Source organism: Salvia hispanica, chromosome 1 (assembly GCF_029641045.1).
Source record: "Salvia hispanica isolate PSC_SH4W2 chromosome 1, Shi_PSC_v1, whole genome shotgun sequence".
Taxonomy (NCBI): Eukaryota; Viridiplantae; Streptophyta; class Magnoliopsida; order Lamiales; family Lamiaceae; genus Salvia; species Salvia hispanica.
Window position 1 is genome coordinate 15,634,485 of NC_142692.1, and position 25,432 is coordinate 15,659,916.

A 25,432-nucleotide genomic window follows, 5' to 3' on the forward strand; every position below is an offset into this window, starting at 1 on the left:
TACATTAAAATAATCCCGAATCACTTTATAACGTTATGATGTACTACATCCAAATCCAAATTATTATATATTTATCGAAATATGAAAGAATTAAGGAAGAAAGAGAAATAAATGTACAAGAAAAATAAGCATACAACAACAAAATGTTTTAAAAACCAGACCAGACCGGCCGGTTCGACCGGTCTGACCGCGAACTGGTACGCAATCCGGTCCGGTTAGCACTATTAACCAGTTAGTACATCAAACCGCCGTTACCCGCCAGAACCGGCCGGTTAGACCGGTTGGACAGAGAATCGGGAACCGGTTTAAATGCCTTTCAAAATTTTATTCTAAAATTTCAGCCTTGACAGGGCTTGAACATAAGACCTCTAGGCAAACTTACCAACAAGTTTACCACAAGACAACAAGAACTTCTTGAATGTAATGTGAACATTAATTATTCTTATACTATTAAACATAAAATATTTTTTATATATAAACTAATATTTCGTTTAATAGCAAAGTAATTAGTACTAATTATAATATTTAATTATCATCAACTTTAATTATGTATCGCTAATTACTTACGTTATTCATAATATATTAATTATAGTTTAATATTGTTTACTAAACACATATTTTTAATTCATGTTTAATTATATATCTTTACGTATAATATTATTTTTCCATATTAATTTTAAAATAATACGAACATATTTATTTTTATACATAAAATATTAATTGTTTTTATTTACAATAACTTAAAATTTATATATTTAATTATAATTATTGATATAATAATTAATAAAGTTCTATCATTCACTAAATTTTACATGTAGAGGTGTAATTTTTTTGGGATATACTATTAATATTACATATTTTATCATTCACTAAATTAAATATATTTTGTATATTATTTAATTATATATATATATATATATTTATAACAGTATAACGGTTCGACCAGTGATTAAACCAGTTTGACCGGTTGAATCATAAACCAGTAGCTTCGCCGGTTCACTCACTGGTCCCGATTTTTAAAACATTGACAAAAAAGAAGAACACAAACTGTAAAGGAGGGGAAAGAAATAGATAGAAATAATAACTTAATTAATCTTATTAATATTAGCTTAATTATTTATTAGCCTAATTTAATTATAGTGGGGTCTTATAGATTCTTAATCTTATTAATATTAATTTACTTTATTAATTAGCCTAATACAATTAGTGGGCTCTTTTAGATTAGCCCATATGAATGTCCTATATAAGCATGTTTTTTTCTTTCTTTCCAACTTAAGATTAGATCATACCTGTAAGCGTTTTTTTACCAAATTAATTAGTAGTTTAGTTGAATAATATTAATTCGGTTGAATTATACTCCGTCCGTCCCAAGATAAGTGACTTACTTCTTTTGGGCACGGGATTTAAGGAATGGTATTTAAATAAGTTAAAGTGGAGAGAGTAAAGTATGAGAGAAGAAAAAGTAGAAGAGAGAATAAAGTAGGTGGAGAATAAAGTAAGAGGGATGACATTTTGTTAAAAATGGAAATAGGTCACTTATAATGGGACACCCCAAAAAGGAATATAAGTCACTTATCTTGAGATGGAGGGAGTATAATTTTAGTTAGTAGGTATAATTTTATAAGATATGTTTAATTTAGTATTTCTTTTATTAATATTGAGAATTTAATTAAATAAATTTGAGTATAAAAATGAATTACTAAATATGCTACTTACTATGTAATTTAAAAAAAAAAAAAAAAGCAATAGTTAAAATAATGAATAAATAAAAAGGTACATAATACCCAACTTCTAAAAATAAAGTAAAATGCATAAAATAAAAACAGAAGACAAATAATAAAAATTAATGCATTATAATAAAATTATGATTTAAAACGTTTAAAAAGTACACCCTCTATTTATGAATAAGAGACATAGTTTGACTAGGCATGAGTTTTGAAAAATGTAATGAAAAGTTTGGGTTGCGTTAAAATGCTAACTTGTTAACTCATCAACGTGGTATATTAAAAATATCAACACGATCACATTAAAATGTCAACACATATTTGTGTTGACATTCTAATAAACTATGTTGATATTTAAATATCAATGTCAACATAATGTATTAAAATATCAACTTAAATTTATGTTGACATTTCAGTATCACCGTGTTGACATTTTTAACAGATTGTATTGATGAGTTAGCAAGTTAGCAATTTAAGAAAAGTTAGCAATCGATCACACTCCTAAAAAGTTAAATTGAGTGAGATAAAGTTAGTGTAATGTGAGGTATATTATTAAAAATATTAAAAAAATAAATAGGAGATTTATTAGTGGACATGCGAAAATAGCAAAATGTGACTAGTATTGATAGAAAAAGGGAATAAGTGAATAGAGAATACTATTTTGATTTTGATTTTGAGTTTGATATATATGGTTGGAGTAAAATTAGTTTTGACTTTACAAAATTACACCATCACTCTAGAATCATTTCTATTGCAACAGTATTTTAATGATATATAGTAAATTTTATGTTTTCAGACTTTTATTTAACTTTGGTACTTGTCTATAAATCACAAGCAAACTCTTTCACATTTATCACATCCTCATTAACAATGATAATACTCTTATTCTCATTAGCTCTTCCAATTATCTTAGCTTGTGTCTATTTTATACACATGCCCAAAAGACGGCCACACAGAGACCCTCTCCCACCCGGTCCGCCGCCGATCCCGTTGATCGGAAACCTCCACCAAATCGGCTCGGCCACCGTCCTCCATCTCTATCTCCACCAACTCTCCAAAAAATACGGCCCCATAATTCACATGAAATTAGGCCATGTTCCACTATTAGTAATTTCCTCAGCAAATTTAGCCAAACAAGTATTGAAAAATCAAGATTCATCCTTTTGCAATAGGCCCAAATACCTAGGGCAGCAGAAGCTATCCTACAACAACTCTGACATAGTCTTCTCTCCATACAATGACTATTGCAAAGAGATGAAAAAAATCACTTCCATCCATCTCTTCAGCCCGAAAAGGGTTCATTCCTATCGCCCTATTCGCGAAGAGGAGATCGCTCGAATGATCTCGCAAATTGAGAGCTTTTCTTCGAATGATCGAGTTGTGAATTTGAGTGAGATGGCTATGGCTCTCATGAGCTCTTTGGTGTGCAGAATTGCGTTCGGGAAGAGGTGCGAGGATCATGGATCGGAGGTTAGGAGGTTTGATAAGCTTCTAGAAGAAGTTCAGGCCGTGGCGGTCGCCTTCTATGTGTCTGATTATTTTCCGGCGTTTGGTTGGGTGGATAGGGTGACCGGAATGATCGGAAGGCTCAATTCGGTGGTGGAGAGGATGGATTTGTTTTATGAGGAGCTGATCAAGGAGCATCTTGATCGGAAAGGGGAGGAGGGAATGGATGACATTCTTCATGTGTTGATTCAACTCAAATTGGAGAACAAGGTTGATCTTGGATGGCATAACATTAAAGCCTTACTAATGGTATGTATTTATTTATTTGATTATTTTTGTTGAATTTATTCATCTATTTGATTTGATTTGGTAGGAATATTGGAATGAGTCGGATTCTGAATTGCATTATTTGCATGTATATAAATGCATGGCTTTTTTATTATGTGTAAATTCGCGTAAATGGTTGTAACATTTCAAGTTCTATTTATAAATAGGATAGTGTTGGGGGGTATAAAATTAATTGACCCAATATATATGGTGACGTATTAAGTTATTCATGCAGTAGCAAAATGCATAGCATATCATCACAATTGATTTGTAAATAAAAGAAATTATAACTTGATAAAAATCAATGGAAGGTGATGATATAACTTGATAAAAATCAATGGAAGGTGATGATGTGCACAAGATCTCTGCTATGCATTTTGCCACAGCAGTGGAACTAAGCTCAGCACACTAAATCAAATCACAATTATATTTTTATTTCATCTTTTTGTTTAATTATTTTAAACCGATTTCAAATTTCTATATTATTTTCATTATTTATATAATGAAAACGAATAACTAACAACTTGAAAATTAGTTAATTTCAAAACTTATTCAAAACGACTATTAAACCTTTTTAAACTATAACATCGTATTTAAATTTGTTTACTCTAGTTTAATCTCTTTGAAGGATATATTTGTGGCGGGAACAGAAACAAGTTCATCTGCAATTATTTGGACGATGACAGCACTAATAAAAGCACCCAAAGTTATGGAGAAATTGAAAAATGAAATCAGAAATTTGATAGGCAAAAAGGGCAAAGTAGATGAGGATGATTTGACCAAACTTCCATATCTAAAAGCAGTGGTAAATGAGAGTTTGAGATTATACCCACCAGGTCCACTGCTTATACCAAGAGAAACAACTAAGGGATGCCTTCTAGATGGCTATGAAATTGGTGCAAAGACAGGTGGTTTATGTTAACGCATATGCTATAGGAAGAGACACCGAGCACTGGGAAAATCCTGATGAGTTCATGCCAGAGAGATTTTTAGATAGCAATATTGATGCAAAAGGGCAAGATTTCGGGCTGATTCCATTTGGATCAGGACGAAGAATGTGCCCCGGGATACTTATGGGACTCTTAAATGTGGAGCTTACAATTGCAAATCTACTCTACAGTTTTGACTGGGAGTTGCCTCCAGGGGTTTATGCACATGATGTTGATACAGATCCTAAGCCGGGAGTTGCAGTCCAGAAGAAAAACGCGCTTCTTCTCGTGCCTAAAACATATACTATATGAATTTTAGTACTATCAAGTAACATTAGTCTATGTCATCTAGGGTCATGTTCCAAACATAATTTGAGTAGATGACATTGTTTGTTTATTATACAAAGTGTATGGTTTTATCAATTTTATTTTTATTATATATGTCAATGTTTTCATATGGAAGAGGGCTCTTGTCATGTCTCCTTAACCATGCTATTTATGAAGTCTACAAATTTGCACTTCGGATAAGTAAAAGTGGTGATCGATATGATGGTCTTTTATAAGTGATACCGAATCTTTTATTTGAGAACTACATAAATCTTAATTTCAGGAGCTACTTTGTCCTGGTTTTTTTTATGAGAGACACTCAAGCCTGCGGTTGCGGCAAGCCAAAGGAGAGAAACAAGCAACATGCCCAAGACTTAACTTCTCTCTCATTCTTTGTTCTTTCTTTCTCTCTCTTATTTTATTCTTTTCCCTATTTTATTATCTCTCTACTTAACTTCTAAACATTTACTTATTTCTTAATTTCTGTGTCGAAAAGAAATATTCCAACTAAGATAGGGCGGAAGGAGTTTTATACTACTATTATTTCTAATGTTCTAATTATTCATACTTGTATGAAAAAACTCATCTTGTTGGTTTATTTGACCCACACAATATTCGACTCAATATTCACTGATTGTGAATATATTTGTGAACGGACACAAGTTTTTTTTTTCTTCCTTTGCTTCAGTTGAAAATAGAGGAAGCATATCACTACAAGTCTACAAAACATATGAGCAAAAAGGTAGAAAACATGCCTCTTTTTTGGAAGAATATCACTCTAAATCTTTCTCTTCTTAGTACGGGCAGTCTTGTATCCAGACTTGGTAGGTTTCCCCCACGGCGTCCGCGAGCAATGCCCGTGTTTCCCACTACTCTTGCTCTTTCCTTCACCACCACCATGGGGGTGGTCGACTGTCATTGCCACACCTCTCACTGTGGGCCTTATCCCCAGCCACCGTGATTGCCCTGCCTTTCTCAGCTTCTTTGTTCCGTGCTCAGGGTTTGACACTGCCCCTATCGTTGCCCGGCACTCTCTTGTCTATCAATCTCTTCTCTCCAGACGGTAGTACTATCTCACAATACCTGGAAAAGGAATCGTCGCTTACTGAATTTAGGAAAACTTACGAGAAAAAATATAACTGCGTACAGTCACCACCGAAGCAGAGTAAGCAAAACCTTGGCCAATCACAGTTATACCTAGGTTAGAAAGCTACAGCATAAAACACTAACAGTGAACGCTACCACTAGAAGAGTAAAGCACAACAAAGAATGTACGAGCAACCTCCATTTCTGAGCAAGAAGTTGTTGAAGTTCCAATAAGAGACAAGACAAACTCCTATATATTAAGCCCAGGCTTTGAAACGGACTAATAGAAAGCAAACTCCTGCTATTAACGTGAATTCCAAAACCAACAGTTTCTGGTATAATGAGGAAAAGATTTCTAAGAAGATTTCTTATGATACAGAAAGTCCATTGCAAGAGCCCTTAGAAATCATACACCAAGTGAAGCTCATCCGCAAGTCTTCATGGTTTTAGCTGCTGAAAAGAATCCTCAAGCAGGTCTCCACTCTTTCCCTTCTCAACAGGGTAAGAATTTAAAAAAAATATGTAATAAATTTGGGTGATGCAAATTATATAACCTGATGCAAATGCCAAGCGGTCATTAATGCTCAAGAGAAAGTGAATGGAGGAGAATGCTGGCAAGAGAAGGTGAGAGTAAGCAGAGTAAGGTTCTTAGTATTATGTGGACATTCCGATTTCCATGGCCTACCTCAAACAAAGAACATAAATGTTATGAAGCTTAGGGCTTGACATAAATTATATAGTATTACAAATTGTTTTTCGAATATCAAAGTTTTGGGGGACTCCAAGTTCAGTGACACACTAACGCGCTCTGCCAGAAAGAGCTTAACATGAGAGTACTAAATGCTGCTACTGCTTAGCACAATCCACTAAACGATACCTTGAAACATGACAACACCATATACACTTTTGCAGTCTTTAAACAAGAAATCTTGCGTACAAAGTCGAAATACTGAACTACAATACAGAATATCATTCATCTATATCAATTAAACCATACTTTCCCTCAACTCATTAATTTCCCCCAAATACATACCGAATTCTTGATCACAATGTGACTTACATTAAAGATGAACTCCATACCTGACTGATCTATTCGGTTCAGTAAGTATCCTTGCAGAGGTCCCTGCAGCTCGCACGAGTTTCCCACCCTGCCCCGGGCGGAGCTCAACGTTGTGAATGTGCATCCCGATTCTCATATTTGATAGTGGCATACAGCTCCCATATTGAGAGCTTATGTCAAGAGTTAGCATCTGGTTCATCATCGACTTCAACGAAGGCACTTCTTTCGATTCCACCATCACGCCCGCACCTTTCGATCAATAATTTACAATTAAACTTAAGATCAAAGTCTAGCAGCCAACAATCATTTGTTTAAACCACGTCAAAAACTAAAATTTCTCATTTATCACTCAAGTAGAAAGTTCTATGAAAAATCAAATTACAGAATGTAGCTCCTAGATTCAATATTTTATTTTCTATTTGCCATCAATTAATCCCGATTTCGATCAATAATTTGATTTCTGCTGAGATTTCTGAGCTCCGAACTTTCCACAAACATGAAATCAAAAACCAGATGAAAGCAAATAAAAGTGTGATGTAGACGATGAATGCATATGGTTGCAAAACGGTGTATAAATACATGTATAAGAACAATACCAGTAGAGAGAGAGCGAGAAGTAGCGCCGAGACATGAGCGAAGGAGAGAAGAGGAGACACGAGCTCTAAAGAGCGCCATTTTTCTGCTCTTGTCAATTCAGATGAAATGGACTGTTTTCAATTTGAAGGGTTTCTGAATCCAAGCAAATGGTCTGTATTTCTCTTGTTATTATTTATTTATTCATTTTAAATTATTTAGGAGCAAATAAGAGAGAGAAAAGGATCGATCATAGTGGTATAAATTTGTATACATCGGTAATGAGTTTATAGGAAAGTTTTCGTAAAAGAAAAATGTTCATATTTTTGTGGGACGGATGAAAATAAAAAATATAGTACTCTCTCCGTTCCATATTTGGAGTCACTTATTGTTATGGCTCGGATTTTAAAAAAATTGAAGTGTATAATAAATGAAGTGAGATGATAGAGTGTGTAATAAATGAAGTGAGATTGTGGAGTTGGTTGAAGGTGGGTCCCTTTTGCCTTTTGATTTTTGTTTTGATTTATTTTAATTTAGATAATGTCATTTTTATGTAATTTTGATAAAGAATGAGGTAAAATTGTATTACCAAATATGGAAAATTCTAAAAGTGACTCTTAAACTGGGACGGACTTTTATGGCAAAAAGTGACTATTAATCTGGGACGGAGGGAGTACAATTTTTTTCCATAGAAAAACATGTAACGGAAGAATTAGTATAAAACTAATAACTATCACGTTTTCCGTAGGTGGAATTGGAAGTGCTAATAAAAATTGCTAGGCTGTGTTTTAAATTCAGCAATTTGAAAAAGAGTAATACTCTTTTAATTTTTTAGTGAATTTCGAACGTCTGGGTTTTGTGTAATTTTCTCAATCTAACCTGATCCCTTCCTAATTTTTAAACGACATTTGATCTATATGGCACGTCGATGAATCTATGTGTATAAACGAAACTTAAACGGCATCGGTTTGACATTAAAATAAATAAACAACAAACACTCTTAAAATTATTCATCTTACATATCTGCAATCACAAAATTTTTAACCGACAGCAAAAGTTTTTCTACAACATAGAGCTTGCAGCAATCACAAAATTTGATAGTGAATGAGATTTTAAAAAATGAACAGAAAACAAGGGTTGTTTCATGGTCATCAAACTCGACAAATTCAGTATACATAGATATTGCAGAATCAAAATCAACTCGACGATGAAGTCTGCAAACTACAAGAAACTTCATTTTTCATCTTCGGATGATATAACTCGAAGACAAAAATGAAATCTGCATTGCTCAAAATTTGAGGGAGCCCAGAATCACACTGGAAATGAGTATCCACGGAGGTACTTCGAATCGACTCCTGATTCCCGTACCAGAGCCACTCTGCCTGTTCGAGCAACCTGCAAAACAAGCTCAGAATGGTATATAAATAATCTTTCTTATATACCCATAATAATGTAAAGCAACTATGAATAAAACTAGACAAGATAATACAACCACATTCATTGATATCCTAAACTAATATCCTTTCATTTTAATCGAGGATGTAATAGAGAATATGTATGTCCATTATATTTCAAAATACACTGAACAATAATATACCTCACAAATGCCATATGGTTCCAAAAGTCTTTGCAAGGCAACCATCTTGTCCAAATCTCCAGTCAGCTGAAAGTTTAAAAAAAAGGGAATCTAGTGAGGAGAGCATAAGAGAGTAGACGCGTACATAGGAGTATAGTTGCGACACGTGTTATTATGTCTACCATACTGCCAACTAGTTTAACTCTGTAAATAAGGTGGGCATTACTTGGATAAACAAAACACGGGATTGAGTATATGAAACAATCAACATGATCCAAATAGCTCAAAGTTGTTCGGTACATCAGAGTATTTGGTGGACTAGTATATAATATTTTTGTCTATCCAAGCTAGCGTCCAAAGTAAAACGCGTTAATTTTAGTACAATAATCAGATAAGTGCCATTAATATGTTAATAACATAAATGTTACCTCGAGGGTGATAGTGTGATCGGAGACATCAATGGCTTTGGCTCTAAATATGCTAGCAATGTCAAGAACATTTCGGCGAGCAGTAGCATTTACAGCAATTTTGATCATCATCAGTTCTCGCTCAGCAAAAGGTAAGTGTGTAAGATCTCGGACCTGAAGACATAAACCTCGCTAATCATTTTCTTATTCGGTAGAAAGCTAGATGAAAATGACCTAGAACATAAGGCAAGTAAATTATCATTTTCAATCTATATCATTTTAGCAGCTACGGTCACAACACAAAGCTCAACCATAACTTTGATAGTGACAGTTTAATACCCAATAAACTGGTACCAAAAAGTCATGTTGGCAATTGAAAATCTGCGTGGAAATTGTACTGGAAACAAATCCAATTTCCTTTCTGCAGAATTCATGTTGTCAACACAACATTTGAGTACTGGAAAAGTAAAGTCGTTCAATGTTTGAAAACTAAGCAAATTCAATCGGTACTCATACTTTAGTCTAGAAAGCACAGACTTTAGTCTGGAAAAGTAAAGTCGTTCATGTTATCAACAGCATGAGACAGTTGTGGAAAAAGCACATACTTTAGTCTAGAAAGTTACATTGGCCCTAAATGATATAGCAGTTAAGCTTGGATCTTACTGCATTCTCAAATTGCAACACATGTAGTGAAAATAAAATGCTCTCACCTCATGAAGATCCACCAACTTATAAAGTTGCTGTACCAACTTGGCAATTGATTCATCTGTACCAGGTACGACAGTAGTAATGCGTGATAGCCCCTCAACTTCAGAATGACCAACAGCTAAACTCTAAAATAAGAAGCACCAGAAAATGACAGAAGTGTCAGTAGGCAAACCAAAAAGTACAAAAGACCAGTTTCATAAGAAGATACAAAGCTTAAATACTTGTATATTATATCCTCTTCGAGCAAAAACCCCTGTGACAAGGTTAAGGACTCCGGGAACATCATTTACAACCATCGTAAGAGTGTGAGAGCGAAGCCCACTAGTCTGACAAAAATAAGGAGAAATATAAGTAAGTGCAAGAACCATGGGAGAAGTTTCATTGAAGTTACCATTCTAGAATATAGAGTAGCCTAGAGATCATCATCATGTATTCATGTTACTTTATCAAATAAGAATTTTATAAATTTGGCTTCAATACGGCTAGCTATTAAGGTCATTTTTTAAACAATAACTTAAAAGAAAAATACCACACCGTCTAGCATTGCGAGACAACATTAAACAAAAAAGACAAGAATAACTTCTTACATCATCATCGTTCAGCACTCCCCAGTGAGCATCAAGAACTTGATTGATAAAATTTCCATCATCAGATTCCACAGGATAAACATCTCCCTTCATACAAGAAACAATAGTCTTAGGCATTTAAATGGATAAAGTAACACTACGATTTACGTTTTGTGCTTAAGACTACTGAACTATCATACCCCAGGAGATGATTCTGCAACACGAGTCTCCTTAATAGGCTTTGAAACAGTACTAGCAGGCTTCACTTCAAGATCTGGATAAGAAGCAGCTGAGAACCTCCAAAAAGGAGCAGATTCACCCATCTTTTCCCTTCTCAAGGCGATCTAGTTGAGACAACCAACATCAACTTACATAAAGAACAAAACAACAAAAGAACATTTTTCTTAGTTTTTTGTCTTTTTCTATCATTTACCTTTCCTGTCCTAGCAATCTCTCTAATTCCGAATTTACTTAAATTCCTCTGCACTGCAACCATCTTCCCTGGATCTCCAGTAACCTATATAGACAATTAGGGAGGACTCAGTTCTGGAAAATAATGACTCACAAGAGTCTAGTACAGTCATAGGATCACTAAACAATTTAATTTGCAACCAGTATTTGGTGAAAGCTGTATGTACCAACATTAATGATCAGCAACTCAAGGATGTTTTTTTTTTAACGATGAGATGTACGTGAATGTATATATAAGGACCCATCTTGGATGCAAGTTGCAACAACTCATGGTTATAGAATATTTGCAACATTCTAAAACTGTAACTGCAGTAGACATATTGCAAGAAAGCTTTGCAACACAGTCAGATATTCTCATCAATATGTTGCTGTTAATTAGTAGAGGGTCTCTTTTATACTTGCAGAAAATTCTGCTATCTAACATGTAAAACAAAGAGTAACAACATCACCTCAATGGTTAGAGAGCGATCAGAGATGTCAACAATTTTTGCCCTAAAAATGTCCACAAGCCACATCACCTGGAGATAATGTCAGGAAAAGAAACTAAAAATTTAGCCGCATGGGAGAAAGGAAAAGGCTAACCAAAAGTCTGAAGTACATTTGAGTGACCCAGTACCAGACATTCAATTTCCTTGACAAGAATAGAAGAGGAAAAATATAACATATAACTAGAAAACCTCTGCTCTGTATTCTGGATCAGCATTAATTTTGATAAGCATCAACTCTCGTTCCACTTGGGGCTCCTGCGAGATGTCTTCAACCTGATTGTCATGTTTGCACAAATATTAGAAAGCATTCAATGGAAATTGACCATGGTTTTGGGTCAAAGGTAAAGGGTTGACTCCCACTTATATGCTATTTCCACACTTTAGCGTGGAACCAATGTGGGATCGTATCAGAATCCAACGAATCAATAGCAGAACCAGATACATTCGTTATCAACATGCAAAAAATGAAGGACTCCGCAAAACATGTTTGAAATGATACAGATTCTACAGAAGTACAGAACAGAGTCAAATATGTTTTTTATAAACAATTGCAAGCAGGAATAACTTTAAAAACTTTGATGAGAGATAATTAAGCTCTGCTCTAGTGAAGCTGGAACTTGGTTTGAACCCTAAGAATATCCTAATCAGCAGTTATTCAAAATATCAAGCAATATATCATAAAAGAGAGAACACTGCCACCAAGAGAAGAACATGACCTTCAATACATTGACAAGCTTCTGAAGCTGCTCCATAACCTGCTGTAGCACCCTTTCAGTTCCAGATACAACTATAGTGAATAAAGCTTTATCCCTGTTCAGCCCCACTGCAAGGGATTCAATGTTATACCCTCTCCTAGCAAACACTCCAGCAATCCGATTTATCATCCCACTTTCATCACCGACAAACACAGAAACTGTGTGACGTTTCACCCTGGATTCATAATGCCATTAAACTGTTTAATTCCAGAATGAGACAAATGGAACGTGTTCTTTATCCACACAATACAACACACTAATTTTACTCAGTTTTCATCTAAACATACAAAAATTCTACACAAATTGACAATTAAGCCGAGCATTTCACTGCTACCGATTGCAAACCTGAGGCATCTCTGTAGCCAAATCAATTCTCATAAGTCATAAATCATATCACTGTGATTCCAACAAAAAGAAATAGGCATACAAAGTTGTTGAAAACACACACCTGTAGGCTATATAACCAATCATTTGTTCAACTTCAATTCTAACAAAAGAACTAATGATGCTAACACAAAATAAGCAAGCAATGAAACGGGGAAATGAGACAATTACTTTTGTCTGGAGACGGAATTGGTGCTTCCGGAGAGAGGAGCATCCGAGACGGCGATAACGGCATCGTTTTGCTGCTTGTTATCGCCATTAGCGCTTTGAGCAGAAACCGCAACTCTTCTTCTCGGATTTGACGGTAATTTGACGGAGCGGAGGCTAATTTCAGGCTTGAGAATTAGGTCGGTTGAATACGCAGAAGCGCCAAATAACGCAGAGTGAGTAGCAGCAGCCGCCATTGTTGGTGTAGTGTGTATCAGTGATTTTCGCTCCTAAAGTAGAGAAAGGAAGAAAAGTCTGTCTAAATAAATCGGGTCGCTGAACCCGACCCATTTATAAATGCTATAGGGATCGTCAAAACTAATTTTACTATTACTTCTTTAACTTTTTCATTTCATTTCACTTTCATTAGAGCTTTAGCATGGGAGGGCGATCAACCGAGCCCATGGTCGACACCGCCATCGGCCCCTCATTGAGGAAGAGGGACCGATCATCGGCCCTCCCCCAAACCCCCAAAGAGCCATTGGAACGGCCTTGACTGATCCCATAGAGCTGATCAACGGTCACCCATTATGGTAATAGGACCGATGATCGGCCCTATGATCGAATATTTCTTTTTAAATTTATTTATTTTTAACCTTCTATATTTCATACCCCATTTTTTAACCCTGTCTACGCTACACTGCACAAGTTCTACGAGCTGTACCGAGATGAATCAAATGATCGGATTATGACGGACATCTGGAAAACAATCACCAAGATGAAGAAAAAGTTCGGTATTGATCCCGATAACAACGACATTAGAGTCATTATCTACTAGGTTTTTATATGTGTTTTTCTAGTTGGTTTTTTTCCTGTATTTTTTTATTTACCATCTTATCACATTTTATTTGATGCCAACAATTAATATTGAAATATACAAATATTGATGATGTGGAAATGAAATGGAAAGTGAGATAGGCCCTTAAGATAGACCCTTCAATTGCAGGGAGTTAGACCCTTAATAATAAGTGCCAATCGAGAAGCCTTGATTGAGATCGGCCCCCATCGTCCCTCCATTGCAGGAAAAGAGCCGATCAAAGGCCCTCCCATATGGCCGATCCGCGCGGCCTTGGCTGATCTCCATTGCCCGATGATCGGCCATCCATTGCAAGATAGGACCGATCATCGGCCCTTACATTTTAAAAAAACAAATCATATTTTCAACTATAAATGCTCCATCACATTCTTCCCATTTCCCACACCAACATCTTTATCTTCTCACATTTTTATTGTATATTTTTTCTCTCTCTAGAAGAATATCAATGTCTTCCTCTAGCGAAAAAATAGTACTCCGACCATCCCATAATAGGAGTCACTCTTGTTGTGGGGCACGAGTTTTAAGAAAAATAAATAATAGTGAGTTGGAAAAGTTAGTGGAATATGAGACCTACTCTTGTATATTGATTTTATAATAAAATGTGAGTGAAGTGAGTTAGTGGAATGTAGGACCTACTTAGTATTTATGGTAAAAAGTGAAATATGACTTTTATTGTGGGACGGACCAAAATGTCAAAATGTTACGCTTATTGTGGGACAGAGGGAGTATTGAATATTTAAGTGCATTTTAAATTATTTAATTTGATAACATATTAAATATAGAAGTACAAATTTTTTTTAAGAAAATAGTGATGATGTCGAAATGAAATAGGAAGTGAGATAGGCCCTTGAGTAAAATGCTGATGTGAAAATAATAAAAAAAAAAAGAGGAAGGGTTTTTAAGAAGGGCCCTTCCATTGCTAATGGCTCTTATACTCCTTCCACCCAACATAAAATGTCCACATTTGATTCGGTTGGTTTTAAAAAATATAAAGAAAAAGGAGTTGAATAAGTTAGTGGAATATTAGTTACACTTTTATATACTCCTTCCGTCCCACCAAAGATGACGCACTTTCCTTTTTAGTTTATACCACCCAAATTGACTCATTACTAAAAATAGAAATCCATTTATCTCTATTTTATTCTGTCTCTCTTACTTTATTCTCCCCACATAACACATAAAATAAAAACCGCGTAAAATCACATGCTGCCCAAGGAATGGGTCATCTTCCTTGAAACGAATGGAGTATTAGTTTTATAATGAAAAATGAGTGAAAAGAGTTAGTAAATCTACATTTTTGATAAAAAGTGAAAGTGTACTCTTAACGGGGGTATGACTCAAAATAACAAAAATGAACACTTAATGACGACGGAGGGAGTATTTTTCAGAACTCGTACCAAGTCAAAATGTGATGTTTAACTTTAATGGTAGATGAAGAGAGTAAAAAATTTACAAGTGGATATATTTATAATAATAAAAAGATGATTTAAATTTTATCTTTCATTATACATTCCTACTATACTGAAAGCTATCTCCAAAGAAAATAAGTAAATTAAGAAATATACATTTTTATTTACCTCTTCAAAAAAATTTACAAGTGGAGTATATTTTTATTTACCTCTTCAAAAAGATATATACATTTTCTTGTAATAAATTGAAAAAAGTATACAAAAATAACTACTCTCTTCGTTCCATAGTAAGAGAGTTATTTTTTCATTATAGGCATTCCATAGTGGTAGAGTCATTTCGTTTTAGTAAAAAGTACCCTTCATCCTACTGTAGTAGAGGCATTTCGTTTTGAGCACTCGTTTTTAAAAAATGAGAGAGATAATAATGCAGATAAGACTACTTATCTCTTACTTTCATAATTTCACATTAAAATCTATGTCATAAACAACTATGTCTATTTTTGGTGGACGAAGGAAGTATCTTTTTATTTAACCATTACACACATTTTTCTTAATCTCTGTACTGGAAAGAAATGCATTCAGCACTATGGAACGGAGAGATAACTATATTTACTCTTTTTTCCACAAAAAGTAAATATAGTTTTATAATGAAAATGAGTGGAATGAGTTAGTAAACCTACATTTTTGATAAAAAAGTGAAAGTGTACACTTAACGGGGGTATGGCTCAAAATAACAAAAATGAACACTTAATGACGACGGAGGGAGTATTTTTCAGAACTCGTACCAAGTCAAAATGTGATGTTTAACTTTAATGGTAGATGAAGAGAGTAAAAATTTACAACTGGATATATTTATAATAATAAAAAGATGATTTAAATTTTATCTTTCATTATACATTCCTACTATACTGAAAGCTATCTCCAAAGAAAATAAGTAAATTAAGAAATATACATTTTTATTTACCTCTTCAAAAAAATTTACGAGTAGAGTATATTTTTATTTACCTCTTCAAAAAGATATATACATTTTCTTGTAATAAATTGAAAAAAGTATACAAAAATAACTACTCTCTTTGTTCCATAGTAAGAGAGTTATTTTTTCATTATAGGCATTCCATAGTGGTAGAGTCATTTCGTTTTAGTAAAAAGTACCCTTCATCCTACTGTAGTAGAGGCATTTCGTTTTGAGCACTCGTTTTTAAAAAATGAGAGAGATAATAATGCAGATAAGACTACTTATCTCTTACTTTCACAATTTCACATTAAAATCTATGTCATAAACAACTATGTCTATTTTTGGTGGACGAAGGGAGTATCTTTTTATTTAACCATTACACACATTTTTCTTAATCTCTGTACCGGAAAGAAATGCATTCAGCACTATGGAACGGAGAGATAACTATATTTACTTTTTGTGGAAAAAAGAGGTAAAAACATCTCTTCAAAATGAAAGAATGTATAATACATTCTCAAATACCATTCTCATTAAAGAGTAAGTTTTTATGAAGAAGATTTAAATATGATAGTCCTTTCTTCCCAACTCTAGAGGTAGTTGAGTCGTCTTTTTGGATTGATCCAAAGTAGTTGGTTTTTTTTTTTTTTTTTTTTTTTCCAGAAACTTTATCTTCTCTTATACTCTACTCTCTCTTACTTTATCTTTAACACATCAATTTCATAAATCCCGTGTTTAAAAGAAATGTCTCAACTAACATGAGACGGAGAGAGTACGTTATTTTTCTTTATCTTTCTATTTACCTCCTTCCTTGCATATGCTCCAATAATACTAAAAAAAATTCCAACTTCTCCAAATTTTATTATTTTGAAATTATAATGCAAAGAGAAATAAAATGAACTATGCTCAATTATATCGGCAAATTTCTAATATATTCTTAGTATATGTAATACGTTGATGATATAATTTTGATAGAAAATTCTTATAATGACTTGAAATCTCTCTCTCTCGTCTTGATCAAGAATTTGCTATCAATAAACTTGGAAAACATAGTTATTTTTTGGATCTTGAAGTCACTTATACTCTTTCGGGTATTTTCGTGAACGAGGCTAAATATGCTTATGATAGTCGACGTGTGGCGAATCGTTGTTCGTGTTAGGGTTGATGGAAATGGGACTGTGACGAGAGATGAAGTTGCATCTTGTTTGGATGAAATTATGGAGAAGGGTGGTGAGTTGAGAAGGAATGTTTTGAAATGGAAGGATTGCAGTTAGTGATGGAGTACACAACTTGCTTCCGATTTATTTTCCAAATATACATAGGCAGAAATCCCACAAAATATTTTAAATTTTCAAGACTCACAAATAGGAATGACACAAAGTGGGAACTTTCTATGAATAGTTATTCCATCACCTTCAACCATGTCCAAATCTTCCCCTCTCACTCCGCCCGGTAATGCAAACTCGAATCCAAGCACCAAATTCGCCAGCAGAAGCTCTACAGATCCGAGGGCGAATGCACCCCCAGGGCATCCCCTCCGGCCAGCGCCAAAGGGGAGGAACTGAAACTGCCCTTTGAAATCAATGCAAGTATTCAAGAATCTCTCGGGCATAAACTCCTCTGCATCTTCCCATAGCAGCGGATCCCTCCCAATAGCCCACGCGTTGATCACCACCCGTGTCCTAGCTGCAATGTCGTAGCCTAGTAGCTTAATGTCACGTGTTGATTCTCGTGGCACGAGTAGAGGGAGGGGAGGGTGCAGCCTTAAGGTTTCCTTGATCGCAGCTTTCAAATACTGGCATTTTTCTAAATCTGCTTCGGCTATGGCTGAATTGCGGCCTGCAATTCTTTTTAGCTCGGCTTTCAATTTCGCCATGACTTTCTTGTGTCGTATGAGCTCGGACAACGTCCACTCCATTAGTGTGAACGACGTATCACTTCCAGCCGCAAACATGTCCTGAAACAGATATAATTTTAATGTGATATAAAAAAAATAATGCGTTACTCATACTCTCCGTCATTAAATGTCTCATTTTTCCTTTTTCATTCGTCCGCCAATGTCTCATTTCACTTTTATTATATTTAGTAAGTGTATTCTACATTCCACTAACCCATCTCACTCACATTTTATTATAAAACCAGTATATAAAAATAAGCCCACATTCCACTAACTTTTTCTTACTCACTCTACTTTATAAAGTCAAACAATTTCTTAAAACTCGTGCCAATCAGATCTGGTACATTTAATATTGACGAAGGCAGTATAAGATAAAACCATGAACATCACCTATAGAACAAGGCTATTTCTAATACTCATTTCTCATTCCACAAGAACACAAACTATTGCAATCCAATCTCTACTTTCCAACATCGAAGATTTGATATAGCAAAGCAAAAAAGAAAGAAAGAAATGGAACAACTCACCAAAATGAGAGCTTTAATAGAGATATCATCAAGAACAAAACCACCTCTCTCATTCCTCTGCACCTCAAGCAAAACATCCACAAAATCCTTCTCTCCTTCCCCTCTCTCACCAACATGTTCTCTCACCACAAACTCCAAAAACTCATCAATATCTCTAGCAATTCCCCTAACTCTCCCACTCATCCCATTCACAAACTTGATCCACCAAAGCCAAGGCACAAACTCTCCCACATCAAAACTACCCAACAAAACACCCAATTCTTCCAGAACCTTCTTGAACTTCCCACCATCACCATACTTCCTCCCTAGAGCCACTCTGCAAATCACATCATTAGCAAAATTAGCAAACAACTCACTCAAATTAACCACCGATTTCGCCTCCCTAATCCTCTCCATCACCAAAAACACCTCCTCTTCCCTCACATCTCTAAAAGACTGGACCTTTTTACTGCTCAAGAGGTGATTGACGCAAATGCCCTTCATCTGCCTCCAATAATCTCCATAGGCGCAAAAGGCGATGTCTTTGCATTCGTAAATCGCGTTTGCTACGTAGGAATTGGGTCTATTTGAGAAGATTTGATCGTGGGTTTTCAATATATCTCTAGCTGCGCCAGCTGAAGATGCGACGAGAAGGGGCACCTTGCCGAGATGGAGCAGCATCAGGGGCCTGTGTTTTTGGGCCAAAGATAAGATTTTCTTATGCGGGCTCGAGCCGATTTGGTGCAGATTCCCGATTATTGGGAGCTTTGGGGGCGATGGTGGGAGATTTTTCAAGGGTTTTGGAGGGGTGATAAGCCATTTTTTTATCAAGAAAATGGTTAAGAGAAACAGGGGGAGAAGAGCAACCTCAGAGAGCATGATTTTTACTGTTTTTCTTTCTGGAATTGTGTTTGGTGAGTGTTATAAATGACGTTAAAAATTTTAATTTTAAAAGAAAATGTGATTTGTGGAATGTGTTTTGGAGGGAGAAAAGGAGATGGCATCTATAGAGAAAATGGAGTACCAGCTTTTCAACGAATAACTTTAGTCTTACTTTGAAAGGTGCATGATTGTTTGGTGATTTACGTTTGCGATAATTTTTTTGGAAGGATTAAAGGAACTGAAAATTTGTTAAACGTTACTATCTCCATCCCATAATAGGAGTCACATTAGATATAGGCACGAGTTTTAGGAAATGTAAAGAATAGTGAGTTGGAATAGCTAGTGGAATATGAGGCCGACATTTTTGAATTTGTTTTATAATAAAATGTAAGTGAAGTGAGTTAATGGAATGTGGATTCTCTTTGTCAATTATGATAAAAGTGAAATGTGCATCTATTTGTGGGATGGACTAAAATGACAAAATTTGACTCTTATTGTGGGATGGACTAAATGGCAAAATTGGAGGACGAAGTTAGTAGTAATAGTAGTAACTTTCAATTCTGTGTTTCTTTTTCAGTTATGTAACTTATGTTGACATCTTTGAATTTTGTTTGATTTATAATGATGCAGCACGGTTTAAACAAATTTAGGTACTTATAGGAGGACGTTATTATTTCAATGTTTCTGTGATGTCGATCCAGCTTACAAATTGGCAATTATTCTCACAAACTAACACAAAGCTTTTTTAACTATATGTTTATGTCCCCGTGTGAAAAAAATACCGAAATACTGACATACTGAACATATCATACCAAAAAATACTGATCTTTCGGTATATCATGATTTTCGATACAGTATGACATCATATCAAATGATTTGGTACGACAACACTATGGATATTTATATACCACATAGTATTCTAAAAAATCGATACAACAGTAAAATATTATTTAAGTCTAAAATTAAATCATATCAGTAGGATCTTGAAGAGACTTACACGTCATTCACCAATCTCGCTTCCTATGCTCTGCATCATGTCGACTCGCTCCGATTCACGTCGTTCATCTCCTCATCACATATATGTCGTCGACTCTCCTCAGGCCACCTTACGTGCGCCAGCCACCGTTCAACTCTTCAGGTAAATCTTTAGATGTGACATCCACCGTTTACTCCATTCACGTGTACTTTATTTGTGATTTAATTACTAATTTTTTCTGCTTGAACTGAAATTCTTGTAAGACAAGCCTTATTCTCATGCATAAATTGCTGAGAATGTCGTACTACAATTTAAAATATTTTCAATGTACCTAACAAATGTTGATTTTTGAAACTATATAGTACTATTGTGTGTTTAATTATGATTAAATTCATAATAGTTTATTATAAATGTAAATTCGAGAGGAGTAGGGTGTCACAAGATCCACTCCATTTTCATGCATATTGTTCTATTTCAGTCTTATACCTTCACAAAACACTTGAAACAAATTCATGAACACACTAATTAGCAACAAGTAGTTCATTCATATACAAAACTTCAAACACTAGCACACTTACATAAACACAAAGTGCAGGAATTGATACTTACAAATAAAATACAATCATGAAGAAGTAGTCAACTTAGAGACAAAGTTAAGAATATCAAGATCAGAAGTGCCACCCTCAGCCACAGCCTCCTTAGCCAAATCCCTCCATTTCCTAGCATTCCTTTTCATCTCCTTCCCTCTCTCCCCCTCCATCACTTCCCTCAAACATCCCTCCACCTCCTCTCTCCCAACCAAACCATCCTCCCCAACCCTAACCCTAACCCCAACCCCCCAAACATCTTGCACAAGCTTCGCATCTGTCGTCTGGTCCGTCCACTGTGGCATCACCACCATCGGCACCCCCAAACTCAACGCCTCGGTCGTGGAATTCCACCCACCGTGAGAGAAGAAGCACCCCACCGCCTCGCTCGACAACACCTCCAGCTGAGGGCTCCAATGCACAAACAAGGCCTTGTCATTGTCAACCGATGCACGTACAAAATCACCCGGTATCTTCTCCTGTCGATCTTGAGACCTCACCACCCAAATAAAGTCGAAATTCGAGCTGCACAAACCCCATGCGATCTCTTCCATTTGTGGCTTAGGGAGATTGTCCATGCTGCCAAAGGCTATGTATACAACTGACCTTGCTGGCTTCTTCTCTAGCCATTGCATTATTCTTGTACAATCTTCGTGGTGGAAGAGGTTTATGTCATATTTGTTGTCGTTTTCAATCCTACCATCCAAATAGGATGATGGCAGTGTCGGCCCAATTGTTAGAAGTGGGCACACTTTTGTCATTGAATCCACAATCTGTTAAATTGATGATCAAATAAACCAAATTATTCGAATTATTTCCATTTTTGTGATCATAATTTGCATTCCATTTTTAATAACTATTCCACAACCACTCCTTATATTATCTATATTATAATTGAATACAACTTCTAAAGTAAATAATTAAAGATATCACCTTTTTCCACTCATAGAAACTAAGCTTGACATTTATTATATATAATTCGTGAAAAAGGCAATAGGTAGTGATTTACTTTAAGGTATGCAAATGCTATTTTGTGAACGAGAATTTAGAAACAAAGAAAAGATTATCACGTCAACCGAGTGATTCCAAAAATAATTGATATTTTATAACCTTTTGTCTTGGCTGTCGACCTTTATCATGCCGTTTTGAATATGTCAATATATATTAAGATAATATAAAAAAATCAGTTTTGAAAATGTACGCAATACCAATCGATTTGGTTGTACTTAATGTATTCTTCTCTTGAATTTGAAACAATGTTTAATGTATTAGTACAATTTAGACACTCCGCCTGTTCCATGTTACATGTAGCGTACGTATTTATTTTGAACACAAGTTTTTAGATAGTGATATTTAATGGTTAAACAAAGAGAGAATAAAGTACGAGTGAAAAAAAAAAGTTGAGAGAAGAAATAGAAGAAATAATAAAGTAAAAGATGGATAGAATGTTTGTTTTTTGCCATGAAAAATAAAGTGAGAAATAATAAAGTAAGTGAAAATAAAAGTAGAGAGAAAAAATAGGAGAAAGTATTAGAATGTTTGTTTTTTCCATAAAAAAATGTCTCACTTATAGTGGGATAGCCCAAAAAGAAATACTAAGTCTCACTTATGGTGGGACCGATAAATAATCATGCAAATCAATATTGAATAAAACTAAAACAATAAAAAATCACCTTTTCTTCCAGCTTGTAAAACGTATTGACGACCACAAAATCAGCCTTCTCCAAATTCGAAAATTGACTCAACACCATCTCAAAGTAAGCCGGATAAGTCCCATGCTTGTATATGAACGACGGGAGGTCCGGAAGCTCGAGCGGCGGCAGCCCGGCAGCTCCACTGGCGTCGAGGCGGCCGTCACCGGAAGCTCCAGCAGGCCATGGTGGGCATAATAGTACACATAATTCACAACACAAGCTTGAGTGAAAAAAGCAGCTCCTTTGATATCATATTTTTGGGCCACTGCCAAAGCCCATGGCAAAAAGGCATCATAAACTATGCAATCAATGGGGCTATTAGAGCTTTGGTATGATTGGATGAGATCCTCCAGGGTTTTCGAGCCGGCCTTTTCCATATGTGTCAGATAGTCTGACACATCGGATGCTTGTCCGAAACCGCCTTCATCGAAGCCATCTGAGATGGCTTCGATGGCGACGGAGTCGGACTCTGGATTGAAGGATTTGATGATGAATTTGGTGAGAGCAAAAGTTGTTTTAGCACCTTTGAAGACTAGGCGCTTGCAAAATTGGTGCATAGGGTTAACATGGCCTTGGCTTGGGTAAGGAATTGCTAAGATGTGTGGTTTTTGTGTATTTCTTTCTCTCTCCATTTTTTTTTCTCAAAGCTCCTTCGATGATGCGTATACAATTATATAGTACGAGAGAGAGATGTGATTTATTACTGCCAATTTTGATCCAATTTGAGAGGGGAAGAGTAAGATATATAATGATCCTACTTGGAAATTTATTTGCTAGGGTCCAAAATGTACTAATTTTTTACTACTAGTATTTTTGGCTCCAACTTCATAAGAGGTGTTGGTTTGCTATTGGTGTAATTATATATCGGCCGTCGGTTGATAAAAGTACTACTGTGTCAATTGTGATAAAGTTGGATATAAATGTATCCAAATTTATTTATGTCCGTAAGTGGCCATGATAGAAAAATAGATATGCTATCTTAGTTATTAATTATACCTAAAATAATGATAATGTTTGATAACAATGACATAATTAATATTCCTTCTGAGTTCTGTCCACTAATACAATGCATATTTTAATTAGTCATGGATTTTATAATGATATCTGACTGAATAAAATTAATAAAATATGAGATTCATTATCTAACTAATATGAATGAGAGATTTATTGGTGGTGGACAAAAATAGTAAAATGGAACGATTATCAGACGTAGGGAGTAGAATACTAATGTTTGTATTCGACAGATATGAAAGTAAAGGGTCAAATATGAGAGGATAGCGATTTTTTCCTTTTAAATTGTTTTATTTACAAATCTCACATTTACCCCGGTTTATATACTCTTCCCCTCCTAAAAATTTATCATTTATTTACGTTTTCATCCGTCCCTAAAAATTTATAACCTTTCACTTTATCATTTTGATATTGGACTCCACATTCCACTAACTTATTCTCACTCACATTTTATTATATAATGTATATATAAAAGTAGACCCACAACTACTTTTTTAACCCACTTCCTAGGAGTATTACATTTCTTAAAAGCAGTGTCGGATCAAATGGTGACAAATTATTATGGACGGATGATGGATAATTTTCACATAACAATTCTTCAGTCAAATCAAATTAGGGTTGCCAAAGCTCTTCTAGCGTATTCATGTTAGGTTTGATATACTAAAAAACATGTTTCGAGCACGAATAGAATCTTGCTTGTATACAAAAACTCTACAATGCACTTTTAACCTGATTCAGTATTATTCGAGCAGTTTCGCACGAATAGAATCAGTATTATTATTACCTTGTGTTTTTTTGCTTGTGCATTTATAAGATATTTTTCAAACATTTAAATGCATAAGAAGCAAAAAAGCCTAAGTCTTTTGCTTAGTAGACTGGTTGTGGGCGTCGTCCACTTTAAGGTAACTACAACCGGTTCTATGTAATGCTTTGCAAAAGAGAAAGAAGAATTTCACAACCTAGATAGGTTTTGGTTACCTATCGTGAAAGGTTGCAATGTCATTCCGATTATTTCTAAGCCTTACTGAAATATGATGACATTGGTTAGAAATAATCGGAATGGCATTGGTGTTGTATAGCACTGGATGGATCTAACAACAAGACGTGTCTTTATGCTATCTACGAAAAGAAGAGGTCTTGATAAACAACTATTTCTTAATCAACATACGTTAGCATTGAACATAGATTATTGATTATGCATTACTTTGACTTATCAAATGGTGCGGGCTTTTCGCAACCCAATAATCATGATATCTTGGGTAGTGTTAATTAATATCTAGCGGTGCTAGGATTGCTATTATGTTGAATCGTGCACCTGGTGAGTCTGGTTTGATAATGTCCTTAAGAGAAGCTCGAACAAGGTTTTATTATTCAGAAACTGACCAGTTGAAATTTAATTATTCCATGAATAATAAATAAGTGTTTCTTGATGAGTCCACTCTTGGAGTAAATAAGATGTTAATTAATTAAGTACATAGCAGACTTTAATTAATTAATGAACATTTATATCTTAAGCGCGAGAAATAATCATTTAAACGAGAAAACTGGAATTACTTGTAATTTTGGATTTGAATGGGTAAATCAATATTATTATTGTAGTGGCTGATAGTAATATTTCAATTCAAACTTATATTAAATTGGGGTTCAATTTAATTAGATAAAAGCTA

General features: G+C 35.0%; 2 protein-coding genes and 3 pseudogenes across 5 annotated transcripts; 1 reads left to right on the forward strand and 4 right to left on the reverse strand.

Moving 5' to 3' along the window:
- The first annotated feature begins 2,553 nt into the window (after positions 1 to 2,553).
- Positions 2,554 to 4,888, forward strand: LOC125217730 (6,7,8-trihydroxycoumarin synthase-like; annotated as a pseudogene). Its single transcript, XR_016134602.1, has 2 exons — positions 2,554 to 3,479; positions 4,126 to 4,888. The product of XR_016134602.1 is annotated as a 6,7,8-trihydroxycoumarin synthase-like (transcript).
- Positions 4,889 to 5,321: 433 nt separating this feature from the next.
- Positions 5,322 to 7,650, reverse strand: LOC125217731 (large ribosomal subunit protein uL2my, C-terminal part-like; annotated as a pseudogene). The gene is made up of 3 exons (XR_016134603.1): positions 7,496 to 7,650; positions 6,920 to 7,148; positions 5,322 to 5,836 (listed from the first exon to the last, which is right to left on the reverse strand). The product of XR_016134603.1 is annotated as a large ribosomal subunit protein uL2my, C-terminal part-like (transcript).
- Positions 7,651 to 8,452: 802 nt separating this feature from the next.
- LOC125224019 (acetolactate synthase small subunit 1, chloroplastic-like) lies at positions 8,453 to 13,280 on the reverse strand. The gene is made up of 12 exons (XM_048127358.2): positions 12,999 to 13,280; positions 12,405 to 12,618; positions 11,878 to 11,961; positions 11,650 to 11,718; positions 11,163 to 11,246; positions 10,930 to 11,073; positions 10,751 to 10,837; positions 10,385 to 10,489; positions 10,166 to 10,288; positions 9,477 to 9,629; positions 9,070 to 9,135; positions 8,453 to 8,867 (listed from the first exon to the last, which is right to left on the reverse strand). The coding sequence occupies exons 1-12, from the start codon at positions 13,229 to 13,231 to the stop codon at positions 8,784 to 8,786; spliced, it is 1,446 nt and encodes a 481-aa protein (XP_047983315.2). The 5' UTR covers positions 13,232 to 13,280; the 3' UTR covers positions 8,453 to 8,783.
- Positions 13,281 to 17,489: 4,209 nt separating this feature from the next.
- Positions 17,490 to 19,648, reverse strand: LOC125219320 (cytochrome P450 736A117-like). Its single transcript, XM_048121268.2, has 2 exons — positions 18,637 to 19,648; positions 17,490 to 18,169 (listed from the first exon to the last, which is right to left on the reverse strand). Exons 1-2 carry the CDS (start codon positions 19,492 to 19,494, stop codon positions 17,564 to 17,566), a joined length of 1,464 nt encoding a protein of 487 aa, XP_047977225.2. The 5' UTR covers positions 19,495 to 19,648; the 3' UTR covers positions 17,490 to 17,563.
- Positions 19,649 to 20,998: 1,350 nt separating this feature from the next.
- LOC125219267 (UDP-glycosyltransferase 74F2-like) lies at positions 20,999 to 23,468 on the reverse strand (annotated as a pseudogene). Its single transcript, XR_016135555.1, has 2 exons — positions 22,734 to 23,468; positions 20,999 to 21,833 (listed from the first exon to the last, which is right to left on the reverse strand). The product of XR_016135555.1 is annotated as a UDP-glycosyltransferase 74F2-like (transcript).
- Between the last annotated feature and the right edge of the window lie 1,964 nt (positions 23,469 to 25,432).

Bases quoted from the DNA above. Each gene is read 5' to 3' on its own strand.
- LOC125224019 (XM_048127358.2), bottom strand. From the start codon at position 13,231: ATGGCGGCTGCTGCTACTCACTCTGCGTTATTTGGCGCTTCTGCGTAT. The intron at 11,074-11,162 runs GTAAATGATAGA...TGTCTCAACTAG, and splicing joins AGATTGCTAGGACAGGAAAG to ATCGCCTTGAGAAGGGAAAA. The intron at 10,490-10,750 runs GTAAGAAGTTAT...TATTTTTGTCAG, and splicing joins GAGTGCTGAACGATGATGAT to ACTAGTGGGCTTCGCTCTCA.
- LOC125219320 (XM_048121268.2), bottom strand. From the start codon at position 19,494: ATGCTCTCTGAGGTTGCTCTTCTCCCCCTGTTTCTCTTAACCATTTTC. The intron at 18,170-18,636 runs GTGAGTTGTTCC...TATCTGTTTCAG, and splicing joins CTATTAAAGCTCTCATTTTG to GACATGTTTGCGGCTGGAAG.